This window comes from Spea bombifrons, chromosome 3 (assembly GCF_027358695.1).
Source record: "Spea bombifrons isolate aSpeBom1 chromosome 3, aSpeBom1.2.pri, whole genome shotgun sequence".
NCBI lineage: Eukaryota > Metazoa > Chordata > Amphibia > Anura > Pelobatidae > Spea > Spea bombifrons.
Genome location: NC_071089.1, coordinates 33,767,972 through 33,785,259, shown reverse-complemented (window position 1 = coordinate 33,785,259; position 17,288 = coordinate 33,767,972). Strand labels below are relative to the sequence as shown.

General features: G+C 40.1%; 1 protein-coding gene and 2 non-coding genes across 3 annotated transcripts; all 3 read right to left on the bottom strand.

Moving 5' to 3' along the window:
• Nucleotides 1-392: 392 nt before the first annotated feature.
• TCP1 (t-complex 1) lies at nt 393-8,343 on the bottom strand. Its single transcript, XM_053460159.1, has 12 exons — nt 8,187-8,343; nt 5,414-5,499; nt 4,712-4,840; nt 4,318-4,415; nt 3,992-4,102; nt 3,356-3,537; nt 3,112-3,238; nt 2,637-2,812; nt 2,224-2,347; nt 1,486-1,678; nt 1,138-1,301; nt 393-729 (listed from the first exon to the last, which is right to left on the bottom strand). Exons 1-12 carry the CDS (start codon nt 8,248-8,250, stop codon nt 516-518), a joined length of 1,668 nt encoding a protein of 555 aa, XP_053316134.1. The 5' UTR covers nt 8,251-8,343; the 3' UTR covers nt 393-515.
• Nucleotides 5,079-5,214, bottom strand: LOC128488294 (small nucleolar RNA SNORA29). Its single transcript, XR_008353718.1, has one exon. It is a non-coding gene; the product is annotated as a small nucleolar RNA SNORA29 (small nucleolar RNA).
• LOC128488293 (small nucleolar RNA SNORA29) lies at nt 7,329-7,461 on the bottom strand. Its single transcript, XR_008353717.1, has one exon. It is a non-coding gene; the product is annotated as a small nucleolar RNA SNORA29 (small nucleolar RNA).
• Nucleotides 8,344-17,288: the final 8,945 nt, after the last annotated feature.

Sequence of the window (17,288 nt, the reverse complement as noted above, 5' to 3'; positions counted from 1 at the left end):
GTTGATTTCTTCTTTTTTGTGGTGCTACACAACTAAGGAGCTGCCATAACTTGCCAGTGTGTGAATTGAGAGGCTGTGGGAATGAAGAAAAACCTAAAATATACACCTGACCCAAGGTTGTATTAACATATTAGGCTGTTTAGTGCTGTTGGCAGCATGTAAACACATACAGAAGTTAACATGAAAATGCAAAACCACTACTACTTCATTTACCAAGATTTTAACACTACACAGCATTTAAACTTCTTAAATTCCACACATCCTTTAACAGCATGAGCTCCCCTTTAACATCTGCTGAATGTGAAGGTATTTAATTTAGCCACCAATGTCTCAGTAAACCTAGTTCATCAGGTTTTTACAAAAATAAATAACTCATTCTTACACTAGTTAAATCAGTTGCCATGTTATGTTTATTTAAGTGTTGAGTTTTGGTGCAAGACCAAACAAGTGCAAGATGAACAGCTATTACTTATAAATTAGGGAATACAAAAAAAGGAGAACAAAGATACGGCAAGTTAACCTTCAATTGACCCAGATTGAACCGCTTCATGATATTTCCCCTTCTCCTCTTTTGCTTCTGGGTGCAATTTAATTAAATCATCAATCCGCAGAATAGTAATTGCAGCTTCTGTTGCAAATTTTAAACTCTTTGTCTTCACCATTGTGGGCTCAAGGACACCTGCTTGCTTGTTATCACGCGGTTTACCATTCAGCAAGTCAAGGCCAATCCTAAGATAGAAGCGCAGAACAGATGAGCATGGGTTTAGTAGTCTGTCACTAGATATTTTCACTTGTTACATAAAGCGAAACACACAATATATAAGCTTTCTATTACAATTTGACTGTTCCGTGCCGTACACTACATCTACACTTTTCCCCAAAGACCCTGTTCCGTAAACTCTACTGAATCACGTTTTTGCAATACAGCTTTAAGAGCATCATCACTAATGTAGTTTTATATGGCAATAACTCCACTTTTACTACTGAAGAACCTAATATAATCAGGTTGTTTTATTCACTGCAAACTAAGGCATTTACTATACCAGAGCTTATAACTACAAGGCCATATTTTAGTAAGGTATCCCTGCAAAGCAGCATACGCTTTTTGGAATCTTAGGTTATGCTTTCTGGTCTTACCACTTCAGGTTCTTGCGCTCTGGGTTGACCTGGGCTTCATTGTGGAAAGCACGAAGCTTCGCAACCAGGTCAGTGGAATCTTGAGCGGCATTCACAGCTAGGGTTTTTGGGATAACAAGCAGGGCTCTTGCAAACTCTGCAATTGCCAACTGTTCCCTGGATCCCTAAGACATCAAAAGAGCAGGATTAGAAATAGTCCAGTTACACACATTGCCACAAAGCTGTTCCTCTGTTACACATCAAAATGAGAGGGAAATGACTGCAGCACTAATTGTGATTAAAGCCACCATACAAACCAGTGACACTATACACATTTCAGCTGTGGTGCTGCGACAAGTAATATCTTACCATACTAGTAGCATAATTCTCAAGGTAAATGGAAAGGGCAGCTTCCACAGCACCTCCTCCTGGTACCACAGACTTGGACTCCAGTACTCTCTTGACTACACACAGAGCATCATGGACAGAGCGCTCCATTTCATCACACATGAAGTCATTAGCTCCACGTAGAATGATGGATGCACAGGTTCGAGCCTTGGTGCTATTAAGAAATGAAAATGTTATAAGATTCTCACATTTTAATTAAGCAGCTGGCTTACCAAGAGAAAATGATGTAGCCTACACAAAATACAGCAAATTCATAATTATCAGGTCAGGTAACAGAATAAAAAAGGGCTATTGACCAGTACACTGAACACTGTGTGTGACAGTCACCCCAGCCTTCTATACGAGTACAGAGATCAAGGAGTGCATGTAATTCAATGCTCAAAATTGTCATTAATATTGATGAGCCACCACTTAAAACTGCAGCAGCATGCAACAAAGAGTTGCATGTGCAGATAACTCATCTGTCAGAATAAATTCAGCTGCCTTAGAATTTTAAAACAGCCAAAAAAGAAAATAATTTACTCCTGTGTGTGCAGCCTCTGGAACAGGAATAAGCCCAACTGATTATAAGCTCACCACAACTTCCAGAGGCAACGCATTACTTTATCCCACGCGTATAACTGCACATAGCACAGACAAGCAAGGCAGCAATTAAATGGGAAGAGTTTGGAAAAGATGCTGTTAGCGATTTACACTTACTTTTTAACGAGGATCAGTTCATCATCACATATCCTTTCTTGTACAACCTCTTCAGCTTGTCCCAGCATTGATGCTTCAAAACTCTCTTCTCCATCCAAATTAGCAAGAGTTGAACAAACAGTAGCTGTTTAAAGAAATTAGATCAATTTTAGCATTGTGCAAATATATATATATATATCTAATGTATTGAAATCGCATCAGAGAGAATACAACATCCATTAAGAACTATATAGCAATGATGCAGAGGTGGGGTAAAATAAAAAGTAACCCCGATGCAAACCTTGAGATGTCTTATTACCTTAGCAACCAACAAAAATGACTACTTTGGTTACTACAGAGAAAATCAATTTTCGCTCAAACAAAATAAAATAAATAAATAATAAAAAAAAATGAAGAGCCCTGACAAGACTTACCTCCAGTAGCTTTAGCAATGCGCTTCAAGTCCTTCTTCAGAACTCTACGTACTGCCATGGCTCCCACATCCACAAAGTACTTGAGACACATGTCATCAATGCCACCAGTTGTAAGTATTACATTAGCTCCAGTAGCCAAAATCTTTTGGATTCTCTCTTTAGTAATATCAGACTCCCTGGAACATAAAAGTAATTTATGAAACATGGAAAAAAAAATGTGTCAGGAAAGGAAAAAGTAGAACAAGCAACATGTAGAGACTGCCCCGGTGGTAAAAACACAAAGTAATGTTACCAATTACAGGAGTAGCTACATTGATTTATCCCACGCGTATAACTGCTCATATAACTCAATATATATGGCAGCAAATAAAATGGGAATGAATATAATCCGGGGAGCTGTCAGCTGTGTTGCAAGTACAGAATTTAAGTTTACAATCATGTTTAAAGGGAAAAAAAAAAATGTATGCACATATACCTTTGCCTGATCTGATCTAATTTGCTTGGGTCAGAAATAATGACTTGGACTCCAAGTTTCATTTTAGTCTTCTGCAGGCTGAAGTCCAGACAGGCAATCTTTGCATTAACAATTCTTTTTGTCATTCCTGATGAATGAAAGTATTGCACATTAAAAGACTTTTTTCAAGCACATAAGTGTAAAAAATTACACAAGGATACAGAATACATACTATGATTGTGATCTTAAATAGCACAGTACTTACCTTGTGAACCCACTGTACAGTTAAGTGCATAGCCATTTACAAGAATACTCTCTTTCTGACTTCGCCCATGGGCTTTCAGCACATTTACAGAATTGATTGGGTACCGGGCTACACCCCTGGGATCAACATACTTTACAGCAAGTGCGGCATCAACGACCATAGTGGCGAAGAAGTCGCTATCACTGTGTACAGTTGTCAAGGCTTAACCAAATAGAATGAGTAATTAGCTGCTAGAGAAACAAAGGTGCAAAGAAACCAAAAACAAGCTTAACAGGCTCATTTTTCTTATTTAATAAAGTGTCAAATTAAAAGCTAGGCTAACCCTTCCAAAAAATGTTCTTCCAAGATATTCATTGCACTCACTAGTAGGTGAAAGTGACAGATCTGCTAAGATGTTTGCTCAATCTGGTCCTAAGCCAATCAACTACCCTAGTACACTACATTGGGAGCCTACGGCTCCAGCATGAATAGGATGGCATCCTGTGTCCCACTTTGACAATCTCATACCACATAAACTTTTGGCAACGAAAGGGTTAAAGGCAAAAGCTATAAGCCTGAGAAATACATGAACACAAGTAAGATTACTTAACAGAGACAGCTAGCTACCAAAGTAAAACTTGTCAATTGAAAGGATACACGCCAATAATTTTAGAAGACATTGATGTTTTTGCAGCATTAAGGAGACATTCTCTTCCAAGTTCATCAGTATTGATGGTCAGGTTCTCATTAATATACCTTACAGCTTCCCTAGAAAAAATAAAGTACATATTGTTACTTAAAAGTAGTATTATGCTCAATGTTTGCATGTTCAAGACTACCAACTGACAATGTTATCATGACTTAATAAAGTAAGCATTTTCTACATTGAGACTAATTAGGAATAGACACTTATAAGACACAAAATAAATATGCTGTAGTACAAATTAAAACATAAAAATGTCTAAGATAAAATACAAACTCACTTGCAAGCAAGACGGTAACCACCAATAATCGAAGTGGGATGAATTTTTTGCTTAACAAGCTCATCAGCATTCTTCAGAAGCTCCGCGGCAATGATGACCTGTGCAAAAGAGCTGTTTTCACTACGTGTTGCAAAACAGAGCCAGCAAAAAAGTGATGAAACGAGTAAGGGGGTTTGCCACTAAAAACCAGAGTTTAGCATTTGGGGAAGCCAAGGGTAACCTGCAGCAGGCATTATTGGGAATGCTTGGTGAATAGCTTGTCCAGCATCTACTGGCATCCATTCACTATTTGAATAAAAAACCAAGACTTTAAAGAGGACTGAAATCATTGTGGTCTCCAATTAATATTAACAAATAAAGACGCCTTTGCCTAAGGAAGGTAGAAGAAACTTACCACTGAAGTTGTGCCATCTCCGACTTCGTTGTCCTGCAGATCAGCCAGCTCACAAAGGACTTTGGCTGCTGGATGTTCAACATCTAGCAGTTTCAAAATGGTAGCCCCATCATTTGTTATTGTCACATCCTGACACAGAAAACCAAACAGGTAATTAAAACTCTAATTAGCAACCTAGATCTACAGTATTACATTATTTAAAGGAGGAGAGGTGAAATTTTGTAAAGTTCACCACCAATAATAGAAGATAATACTTCCTACAAAACACTAAAAGATAAAAACTGTAACCGAAAGCTATACTATTTAAGAGGACCAGTTTAGCAGAAAAGCAAGGCTTTGGCCAAATCTCTTCTCATGAAGAACAGATTAAGAATTATCCTGACAATTCATATAGAGAAAAATGGATGCAACATCTTTCCCTTCAGACGATGGCAGAGATTGCTCTATCCCATTAGCATAGCCACTAATTCTGTAGAGCGAAACAGCGGTACTAAAATGGGAATATTTAAATTGACTCTTAAAAAGTTTGCATTATCAGTAAAGTTAAAATTTATACATTAGAACATTACACACACACACACACACACACACACGTGTGTGTGTGTGTAGTTGCTGATTTAAAGAGACAGGGTCACCCAGTTATAGTGGTGTCCAACTGGGATGTAACAAGAAATAGCATTAAACTGATGTAAGTGCACTTACCCCAATATCATCTACTAGCATTTTATCCAGACCAACTGGACCTAAGGAGCTTTTAACGATATTCGCAATGGATGCTGCTGCCATAACTGCGGTGAAGAAAATCATAATAAATCAGGTTTAACAAGTTATCTTTGAGATTGTGGTACAGTTGACAGTTTACAGAAAACAAACCAACACGAAAAGGTGACATGCCAAACATTATAGTTGCTTTTTGATTACATCACTTGACTGTTTAAGACCGCAGGACTGAGACAAATGGATTAAATTGGGGAAAAAAAGCTAATGCCAGCTTATTACAAATGCAAAGTGCTATTTAAAGTAAGAGGGAAGTCATTTTGCTAGTTGCATCATCTATTGTGTATCTCGGTTTGGTTTTGTCTATTCTAGTTTCGTCGTAGCTTTTGAATGAATGTACTGTAAGAAGCGCTGCTTAAATTGTTGGCGCCAATAAAAGATAATGTTGCATTAAATCTAGGGCTGCAACTAACGATTATTTTAATAATCGATTAATCGGCCGATTATTTTTTCGATTAATCGATTTATCGGATAAAAAAAACAATATGCAAATTTTTCGTTTATTTAAAAGAATTTAATGAACTGGATGTTAAAAAACAACTTAAAATTTACATTAACATTCTTATTTTGTTATGATGTAATAAAAAACAATATTTTCAAAGTACAAGAACCCAAACACAATATTTATGAAACAAAATAACCCCAAACATTCTGAAAAGAGGTGGACTATTACTGTTCAAGAAACTTTGCCCCAGCACTTTGCACTTTGCACCCAGCACTTTGCACCCAGCCCTGGCACTTTGCACCCAGCCCTGGCACTTTGCACCCAGCACTTTGCCCCAGCCCTGGCACTTTGCATCCAGCACTTTGCACCCAGCATTCAGCACTTTGCACCAGCACTTTGCACTTTGCACCCAGCCCTGGCACTTTGCACCCAGCACTTTGCACCCAGCCCTGGCACTTTGCACCCAGCACTGGCACTTTGCACCCAGCACTTTGCACTGTGCCCCTGCACCCAGTCTCTAACTCTGCCCTGCACCCAGCCCTGCCCCCACATTCTGCCCTGCCCCCACACTCACACTCTGCCCTGCACCCACTCTGCCCTGCACCCACACTCACACCCTGCCCTGCATCCCCACCCCCACTCTGCCCTGCACCCAGTCTCCCACTCTGCTCTGCACCCACACTCACACCCTGCATCCCCACCCCCACTCTGCCCTGCACCCAGTCTCCTGCCCTGCACCCCCCACCCCCACTCTGCCCTGCACCCCCACCCCCACCCCCACTCTGCCCTGCACCCACACTCACGAACCGCTCTGTGCGAATGGAGCCACTCGCACAGAGCGAACCGCTCTGTGCGAATGGAGCCACTCGCACAGAGCGAACCGCTCTGTGCGAATGGAGCCACTCGCACAGAGCGAACCGCTCTGTGCGAATGGAGCCACTCGCACAGAGCGAACCGCTCTGTGCGAATGGAGCCACTCGCACAGAGCGAACCGCTCTGTGCGAATGGAGCCACTCGCACAGAGCGAACCGCTCTGTGCGAATCGCTCTGTGCGAGTGGCTCCATTCGCACAGAGCGATTCGCTCTGTGCGATCTGTGCAGAATACTTACCTCCGGAACGCGTCACATCCGTCACGTAGCTAGAAGGCGGAGACTGCAGAGCATGTAGCAGAAGCGGGGAACGCTCGCGGAGGTAAGTAAAAGGAGCCGAGTGCTCCAACAACGAATTGATCACTCGATTAATCGATAACGGAAATCGTTATCGATGATTTCCGTTATCGATTATTATCGATTTTATCGATTCGTTGTTTCAGCTCTAATTAAATCATTTAATAGGGTATCAGCCAGACCTTGCTTGTGAAAGAGGACACATCTTTGCCCAAAAAGCACCTGGTATTAGAACTGTCCTGCCAATTTATTTAGAGAAAATGAACACAGCATCTTTCCCTTCAGACGATGGCAGTTTTGTCTATCCCATTAGCATAGCCACTAATTCTGTAGCGTGAAATAGTGGTACTAACATGGGAATTGTTAACACTCATGATGTTAATGTATCAAGTGTGCATAAAGAACTGACCGCGGAGGTGGTATATTTCCAGTAAGGTTTAAATACGGTAATTGGATTATATTAATTAATACATAAGTATTTGAACACTGTGATATTAGCACATGTACGCATATTTAAATTTCCACTGCCTAAAATATAAAGGCAAGAACAGTGATCAGCAGACCCTACAGTAACTGTATGAAGCACTCGTACACCATATAAGGATCTACAAGGCACTCATCGCTAAACATTAGGGATTCCTGTAAGTGAAATTATGCAGCTTTCAGCAAGAACATTCTCCTGGTAGCTATGGTGATTGCACCAAAACGGAACTTAACTGAATCCGTGTCTCTTGAGTTTGATGACGTTAAAAAATTTGACATGCCTTGCATCGGATGCTTCAGCAAAACATTTTTTACGGTCTAAAAACCCCCACAGTACGGCGCTGCGGGATACGACAGTTATAAAGCAAATATACTATATATATATATATATATATATATAGATATATATTATAATATGCGTGCATGGATATATATATATATATATATATAAAACAAATCTTATAAAGTCGTGTCAACAGCCTGATAGCCCACGTTGCGGCCTTCTTTCCTCCATTGTGAATGCTGCTGACTCAAGGCCTGCGCAGGAGATCACTTAAGAACTGTAAGGCATCATCTCGTTCGTGAAGAGATAATCGTAGTTACCATTCTGACTCCTTACAGCATCCCCGGTGCTGCGATCTCCAAACACTGCTAGCGGGCCGTCCATTTTTCGTTCTTACTCAAAATCACGCACACATCGGCTGAATACCCGCTGCAGCGTGCTCAACAACCGCCGCCTGGCCGAAAAGCACGCTGGGTAACCCCACCCCCTCGCCGTCACCCAGGGACTTGGTCCCGCCTACTAATGCTGTTCCGAAAGTGCCGGGTTGGAAGTACGCAACGAGATAAAGTAGAAGAAAAAACATGTCTCATTAAATGGGAACGAAGGGGTTACGCGTTTTCGGATGTCTACGCTATTGGGCGTGGCTAACGAACGCTTATGGAACGACACTGAAAGACTGAGAATGTTCTAGTGCTGGGGAGTGTGTGCGCGGGCTCGTGCCCGGCGCCACGCCTAGTTATCCAGTCTGTATTCTACAGTTGCTGTGAATCATGGCAGTTTTGAGAACCAACAATCGGTGTGAAATCTGACAGAAGTGAAGTGAATCAACGAGGATTCTGGCGCCCTTTTCAGAAGATGTAGATAAATTAAACCGTTCTTTGTAGCAAAGTGAAGTATACTAGCAGACGTGTAATCAAGCTTTCTAGACACTGTCTGAAGAAGAGACCTGTATAGTCTCGAAAGCTTGCAATCTAAGAAATATGGATTGTAGGGTATAGCAAAGGTTTTCTCCCTGAGACGGGTGCAAATTTTGAACTATGGAGCTAATCACCCTGTTGGGCAATCAGGCTCCAAGTAGCTCAATAGTCCAATGGCTTGTTCTAACATTTCTCCTCCTTTCAAATAAGTCACCTCGTGACTCTACTACATTCTTATTTAGTGACATCCTAAATTCTGTACAAGGATGATATTTTAGGTAATTGGTAGATAGGCCAACAAGGGAGGAGGCTATGCTAGAGTTAATATTTATGAATTGAGACTTTATTTCAGATGTTACTGTAGGAGAATAGTTGGGCCCCAGCAATCATCAGTGTGGTTTAATAAAAGGAGGTTGTGTTGCACTGCACAATAACGTTTGTGATTTCAGAAAGGCTGATTTTTCCTAAAATGAAGAGATATGTAGATGGGTCTTTGATGGTCTAGACATCTTTTGATGGATGTCAGAAAAAATTGAATTACTTGAGAGACGTTCTGCTAGAGGCAGCAGAACATTGCATTAAGAAACTTTTTATCGAAGCCCAACATGCAGATGCTTCATTATGAAGAATGTGTTAAGATGATTAAGAGCTGCAATGGAAACTAGAACCCCAACATCTTATGAGGAGGCACTCCATATGGCGTTATGCCTCCCCTTCCTTCTGTCAGATATTTTAGGCTGGAAAGAAAAGTGTAGTATATTTTAGCATATTACACGCACACAAACATAATTGGTGGCGCTACTGAGATATTTCCTTTAAAATAATTCAAATTACATACATGTCTGTGTCCAGCAAATCGAGTACTGTTTCTGGTAAAGATATTTTGATATCTGAAAAGGAAGTGCTGGCACATGTTCATAATGTCAAACATGATATTATGAAAGGTTATCAAAATATACAAATTTAAAGAGACTTATGAAGAGTGGCTCCAATCCCTTAAGGGTGAGGTCATTTTCTCTAATAAATTAATGGTCTGAAGGATCACCTTTGGTTGGATATTTGAATACTATTCAAAATATATCAAATTTAAGGGAGAGAGAAGGGTTAATCCTTTCATCATGGCCCTACTTTCTTGTTGTGGCTTCTTACTTAATTGTCTAGTATCCAAAAAGAGTTAGATGCTTTTAAGGCAGCCTTAGATCAGGCAAAGGAAACCCAGACAGAGTACAAACAGTTGAGATTAAGGTTTTATGAACTAACCGATAAGCATTTTACACTTAATCGCCAGTGCTCTGATTTTAAGAGCAGGAAAACGGATTGTCGGTAGGATCTTGATAACTGTCATAGGGAGATATGAGAACTCCAAGCCCAAATGTCTAAAGACTAACAGGATAGTGTACAAATGCCTTAGCTATTTTTGTATGGTGAAGGCGATGAAGGGGTTAAAAGCCACACCACTTTGACAGAGTTTACTGTTCAAAGTTTGCGTAAGCAATTACAAACTGTACAGAAACAGGTTAATCATTTGGCTTCTGTCCAATCACAATAGGATCTTAAGGTTAAATTCTCTGATACATATGATTCCCCTGATTATGATGAAATAAGATGATGGCTGAGAGTGATGAAAATCAGGAGAGTAATAAAAGTGATGGTGACTTCTGAAGTGTGTTCAGAAGGTCATATTTCAGGCGATCCATCTGTGATGTTACAGGGTACCACTACGGCCAGAACACACAGATCATACAGGTATAACTCTAGAGGAGTGAAAAAGAACACCAAGAGGTTACCCTACCTGTCTATGATAATTGGATTCCTTAAGAAGATGTTCCTGAATTCTCTAAAAAGGCACAGCAGACCATTTAGAATAATTTGAAAGGACAATGTAGTTTTTAGGAATGCATGATGATGCCCTCTGTGCACAGTGGAGGAATGGAATGAAAACCCTTGGCAAGGGGGACATTTTACAGGACTAATAGGGACAGATCTAGCCAATCTGAGTCAGATAACGTCCAACAACCTCTGCCATACAACTCCAAGCCAAGTAGGAATGGGAAAAACTATTTACGCCACCATGTCAAGCAAATGAGTTAAACTATGGCTACAGCAACCACCAATCCTTTTTTAAGGGTAGGTTCTGCTACAATGCCAACTCCTCCACAATGACGGTTATCAGATGATGTACTGATGGTAAAACCTATGTGGTTCCTCCACTCCTGAATATGGGGGAGTTGTCTGTAATTTTTTCTTCTATATTGCAGTCAGACCAGATGGGCTGGCAAGCTAACTTGTCTTTTAAAGCACCTAGTTGCCAGGAACTGGCTCTGAAGGGGTTAACCGATGAGATGCCAACTGCTAGTAGAAGCCTGATTGCTCAAGACGTTCCTGAGAAGGAAGAACTAGTGGGTAAGAATGTGCATACATTAGTGCAGGTTAGAACTACTGCTCAGACAAGTGACATGGAAGACAAGTGATATGTTGACACATTCTAAGTTCTTATGTGAACTAGAAGAACATGAAGGAACAAATTATATTTATGTAGACATACAGGAGTCATTACCACATCCTTTCATGGGATTTATAAACACCCGGTCACAGGCAATCATATTGTCAAATGTGTACTTTCAACAGGTAATGGACTTGGTAGCGGAAAAGCTGAATTTAAGACGCTTCCCAATTTCTCTACTGAGTGTTGGAGGTAATTCCCTTCGTGTCATATGTTCTACCTGGTTAAAGTTTACAATAGGTAATAAGACCTTGAGACACCCGGTAATAGTAGTAAATCTCCCCTATGACCCATTGATTCTGGGTATAGATATGACACAATCATAGATTGTGTGAATGGGATTGTCTGGGCACAAGTTAAAGTACCCATTGCATATGGTAAGTCCAATCATCAATCCAGGCGTAATTGCCATGTGATTGAAGAAAGGCCGGACTCTATTGAAGTTTATTTTAGGAATAGTCAGTCACTTGATACAGTTACAGTTCTACAAGATAATGATTTTATTTTCCCTGCAGATGATCATTCCATCGCAAATGTCTCTCTGGAAGGTGATGTTTTAACCAGTTCTCTTTGCAGGGATCATGTGGAGTAACCAGGTCATGCTCAATTCCTTGCCAGAATTAGAAGGGTTAATAACACTTAATTTTTTCTGTTCAAGTGAATGATATAGGGAGAAGTAAGAATGCCAAGCTGAACTTGGAAAGTGAAAACAGCTATATTAGCAAGAGTCTGTTAAAGCAGATTGCTAATCCTAAAATGATCCTATATCATTCTCCACAAGAAAGTTGGATCCATAATGTGGACGCCGACTCAGAAAGTCATAATGTTATCGCAAAGTGTTTATTCATTTCCATTGGATGTAAGACAGCCAAACACCTGTTCCATGTGTTAGACTACCGTTACCAGATTTATGTTGGGAATTATATCCTACATCGCTTTGCTATCTATCTTGACTTGATTAATTCTATTATTTTGACCATGTTAAAAAGGGATCCATGAGGATGAAGCCATGAAATAGGCACAGGTATTTCCATATGCAGTCAGTATTCAAGTTACTGGAGATGTAACCATTCCGCAAGGGACTAGTAACTTTGTTTTAGCCATACATCTTAACAAAGGTCAGAGATTGAGAAATCCTGACACATTAATCTTCTTATGCAACCGGACTCAGCAGCTAGGTATCACCCACGCCAATGGTAAGCTTTTGTCAAAACCCTATTTGTGTTGTTGTAAACAACATACAACCTCATGATGTTGCCTTATCCAAAGGTACTGTTGTAGGTTTGGCATTGGATTCAGAATGTTATACTTTTGGGTTCCAAAATCAGGTTATCGGTCTCATCCCTCTCAACACCTGACAGAAGAAAAGATAGTGGAACAAACTTTTTATCATATACCAGAAGGTTTATTCACTATCCAATCCATCTATCCTTTCAGTATAGTTGAAGGTTAATACAAGATTGAAGAATCTATCGTCTTTTACCATCCGCTTAATGAGCAGGAGTCACAAGAATATCATGACCAAAAGGAAAAAGTAAGTCCATCCGGGAGGGATCTAACCTCTAAACTTGAAGAATCCTTTGAAATAGGTCAACCTGAAATCTTTCCTCGATTTCAGGAAAGGGTGGGAGAGCAGATATCCTTGGCTGATGGTTCCTTTAATGACAATGAGTTAAGGGAAATCCTAATAGAATTCCAAGAGATCTTTGCCAAAGATTCCTATGACTGTGGGTTTACTAACCTTCATGTCACTAGAATCCAGACTGATCCCAGTCTGCCACCTATCTGTATCAAGCAGTATAGACTTCCTTTAGTGTCCTATGATGTGCTACAGGATATCATTTGGAATTTAAACGGCCGGTGCACAGTTCGTATAATAACCCCATCCTAGGAATTCTAAAGCCTAATGGTCAATGGTGTTTATGTGCTGACTTAAGACATCTAAATGAACATGTATATATGCCTGGCTGTCCTGTGCCATACATAGACCAATACAAGAATCCAAAATACTCACTGCCTTAGATTTTTCCCAGGAATGCTGGACTATTCCGGTACACAAGGAGGACCACTTTATATTGACCTTCACATTTGGGAAACAGCAATATACTTCGACCCGGATGCCTTTTGGTTACATAAATTCTGGACATGAATTTGTGGTGTTCATGCATAATGCAATGCCTGATGGATTCGAAAGGGGGACCTTAACCTATGTGGATGATATCTTACTCAAAAGTACTTCTTTTGACAGACATCTTGGAGATCAGACATGTCCTTAATCAGTTAAGAGAGGCAGGAGTTAAACCTTCATTACACAATGGTGTAGTACCAGAGTCAACTTCCTTGGACATGAGGTAACTGCTGGAGGATTAAATCCACAGAAGAAGAAAGTTAAAGCTGTTCTAAATGCCAAAACTTCTAGCAATGTCAGGTCGTTCCTAAGAATGACCAATTATTCCCATAAATTTATTGTTAACTATGCAGAAATAACATATTTTACAACTGTTAAAAAAAAAGATGAAAGTTGGAACTGGGGGGAAGCCCAGGACAAAGCTGTAGATGAGTTGAGGATACAACTCACTCAGGTACCCTGCTTAGCATATCTGGAGGCAGGTAAGCCTTTCTATCTGGAAACAGGGTTTACTAATTTAAGCATAAGTGCAGTTTTGTATCAAAAAACAAACAAGGTTATTGCATATGCTAGCAGATCTAGATGTGTCCTTAAAAATCGAAATCAAGTAAAAATGTGTGTTTCTGTATGGGGTCCTGTCCGCTATTTATGCGTAGGGTGTGTTCTAATGTGAGACATCCGGGGGGAGGAGCTGTGTAAAGTAGTGTCGTGTCTGTGGATCCAGGGCTTCCTGACATTACGTTGTGTAGGAGGAGACACCAGGTTTCGTAGTTGCAAACTTATTTGAAGAAGGGAGGGGAGTGGATGATTGGGTCCTCAGACCTCCCTCCCAGGCAGTCACGAAGAATCATCTAGGGGCGTCTCCTCAGTTGGCTACCCTGCACAGATGGGTTCGCGCGTAGCTCCACCAGAGATGATTTCAAGGGACAATTGCTTTTGCCTTGTAAAGTTTATGACGAGGGATATAGGTGACCACTATTATGTGTATACATAGATGGTTGCTCATTTCATACCACAGTTGGTAATGAACGGAAACTGGTAGCAGGTATTGGAGTTGCCTGGATAGGTGATTAACCAAATATATCTGTAGGAAACAACATTGGTCCCCAAAGTAGTCAGATAGCTGAACTCTGTGCAGTATATAAGACCATCCAATTGGCAACTGAATATGGCATTAAATAATTTGTTATCATAGTTTGCAACACTTTTGTCGAATATCTACCTAGCTGGAAATGTAACCAAATGCTGGAAAATAACAATAAACCTGTCATGCATGGTAAAATTGATGAACTAGTAAACAAAATTGGGTTAACCATTTAAAACCAGAAAAACCAAAAGTAATTCTAAGATACAAAGTATTGATAAAGAAGGCGATGACTTGACTAACTCATTAGCAAAACAGGCTGCCGTCACTGGAGATCTTTTTAACATTGATGATCTTACTGGACCACTTCATATTGAAGCAATAACTAGACGGCAAGCTAGAAATAAAGTGGACCTTAAGATTGCACAATTTAGTCAAGAATTTCCTAACAAGGATTTAATCACTACTGTAGTCAAAAGAACAATCCAATTATTGGTTGGTTCTATGAGTATCTAAAAGATCCTACTGCCAATCCTATTACTGATGATGATTGTAAATATAATGAGGACTTGCGAATCTTAATGCAACATAAAGTCCAATTTAGTTTGATGGATAAAGTGCTGATCAGAACATCCAAACATGGTATACAATAATGGATAGTTCCTAATGTTGCATATGCACCCACTTCTGGTCATCGTGTGGATAAGATCACCTATGAGATACTGTGTGATTATGCCTACTGGCCACATATGCTAAGAGATGTGCAAACCTATTGTCGAGAATGTTTGATTTGTCCGCAATTCCAACCTCATGCTCAAACCCATCGTGCACCACCTCAGAAATGGGGAATGTCTGCCTTGGTCTGATATACAAATTGATTTCATAGGACCTGTAACTAGATCCTCAAGCGATAACAAGTATATGCTTACATGTATGTTCACAAAATGGGTAGAATGTATTCCATGTAAAGAGAACACTCGTTCTGTGTGTGCCGCATTATTAATTAATCATGCATTTTCCAGATTTGGCCTTCCTCAAAGGATCGAGTCAGATCGTGGAAGTCACTTCACAAGTGAAATGATGACAAAAATGTGAAAGGTCATAGGTGTAAAGCGCAAGCTACATATCACCTACAGTGCAGCCCCTGGCAGAAGGGTAGAGCGTAATAACCAGTCCATAGTTAAAATACCCAAAAAGTATGTGAAAGAGTCTGGTAAGGAATGGTTAAGTTGCCTTTAGTTTTGATGGCTATTAGAGCTACACCTAGTACTGCTACAAAAATGTCAATTGATGGTAGGAAGATGGTTTTACCTATGGTTTTTACCTATGCTATATCGTACATCTGATCATAATTTGATCAATGCTGCAACAACCCACCAATGTTGAAAATCTGCATAAGCACCCCTAACATGCATTTAATCTCATTTTTAATTTTGGTGTGATATGAAAAAAATAGGATTAGAGATAAAATATAGGGTGTCTCTTTAAATTCATAGTGTGGGTGTGATAGAGTGCCAGAATTTTGTGTATGTGATAGAATATTGGTTTTGCCTAATTTATCTCATTAATATCCCTAACACTTCCCTCCCAGACATGAGCTTGAAGGAAGGCTGGATCTTCTTGGTCTTCCTCATAGTGCAAGGTGGAGGACCACTGTAAACTTCAGGAAGAGGCAAGAGCCACAAGGCTTCAAACATCTCTCCCACTAAAAAGCCGGGATCCAGCTTTACTGCGGCATTTCCAGTGTCCAAAACTGTGAATCAGTGTCTGTATCTATTTACACCATGGAAAATCATTCAATGCTTAAAAAAACATACTATGCCCATGTGCACACAAAGAAGTGCAATCAGCCGGTATAAATGTTTTGTCCTCACCTGGAACAGAAGGGCCAGGGAAGTGAAAATAAGCTGTGTGGCATCAGGGTGATCTTCATACACTTATTTGCGCCACACAGTGATGAGCCCCAATCAAAACTGTGAGTGCGCCCAGAAAACTGCACTGGGCACTGCACGGCTTCCTCGGGCTTAAGGCCAGAGGATTAAGTTTCCCCCGTCACAGGTACTCACTTGATCTTAGCCAAAAGACCGAGAAGCGATGGAATTCACAGATGTGTCACATATATTAAAAGAGGAGAAGGAAACATTAATGAACTATAAGCAGACTAAGAATAAGGTAGATGACTGCAAATATAAAGCTAACCTAAAGGAGATAAAGTCTGTTATAATATGAGTGTAAACGTGGAGGAGAAAATAGCTTAGATGATAAAAGACCTCCTGGTCTTGCTACCTGTGGTGTAGCAGCACTTGAGTGTTGTGCACTCTATGCACCCACCTCAGAAATCCCCAAGACCAGCACACGCTTGGACTGCACCCTCTACAGTACAATGTAAATTATTACTTAAATTTTTTATTCTTTTTATTTACATTTAAACATATATACAAAATCAGGTCAGTACAGTTCAAGCATTATACAGTTTGATGTAGTTTGACAGGTTATAAACAAATACGTGTAGTCCATATCTTATTGCCCTGCACTTAATGTTAAGTGTGATATTTCTCTATGTTAGAAACATTGCCAAGACATCATACTGCTGCGTGGGAGACCTTGACAGCCTGGACTAACCCTGTTAGCAAGTTACATGAAGAATGCGTGATTGGGCATTCCCTTCTGGGAGATGTCTGTCTAGACCTCTACTGGTCAATCATATGTATTGCAATTGTCAATGAGCACTAAAAATAATAAAATAAGCAATAAAGTAAGCTAAGTGATGTAATTGTGACATCACTAGCA

What these genes read in the sequence shown, in the direction of transcription:
- TCP1 (XM_053460159.1), bottom strand. Translation starts at nt 8,250, where the DNA reads ATGGACGGCCCGCTAGCAGTGTTTGGAGATCGCAGCACCGGGGATGCT. An exon ending in TGCTGTAAGGAGTCAGAATG is followed by an intron (nt 5,500 to 8,186) that starts GTAACTACGATT and finishes TCTTCACCGCAG; the next exon opens with TTATGGCAGCAGCATCCATT. An exon ending in GGTTACCGTCTTGCTTGCAA is followed by an intron (nt 4,103 to 4,317) that starts GTGAGTTTGTAT and finishes TATTTTTTCTAG; the next exon opens with GGAAGCTGTAAGGTATATTA.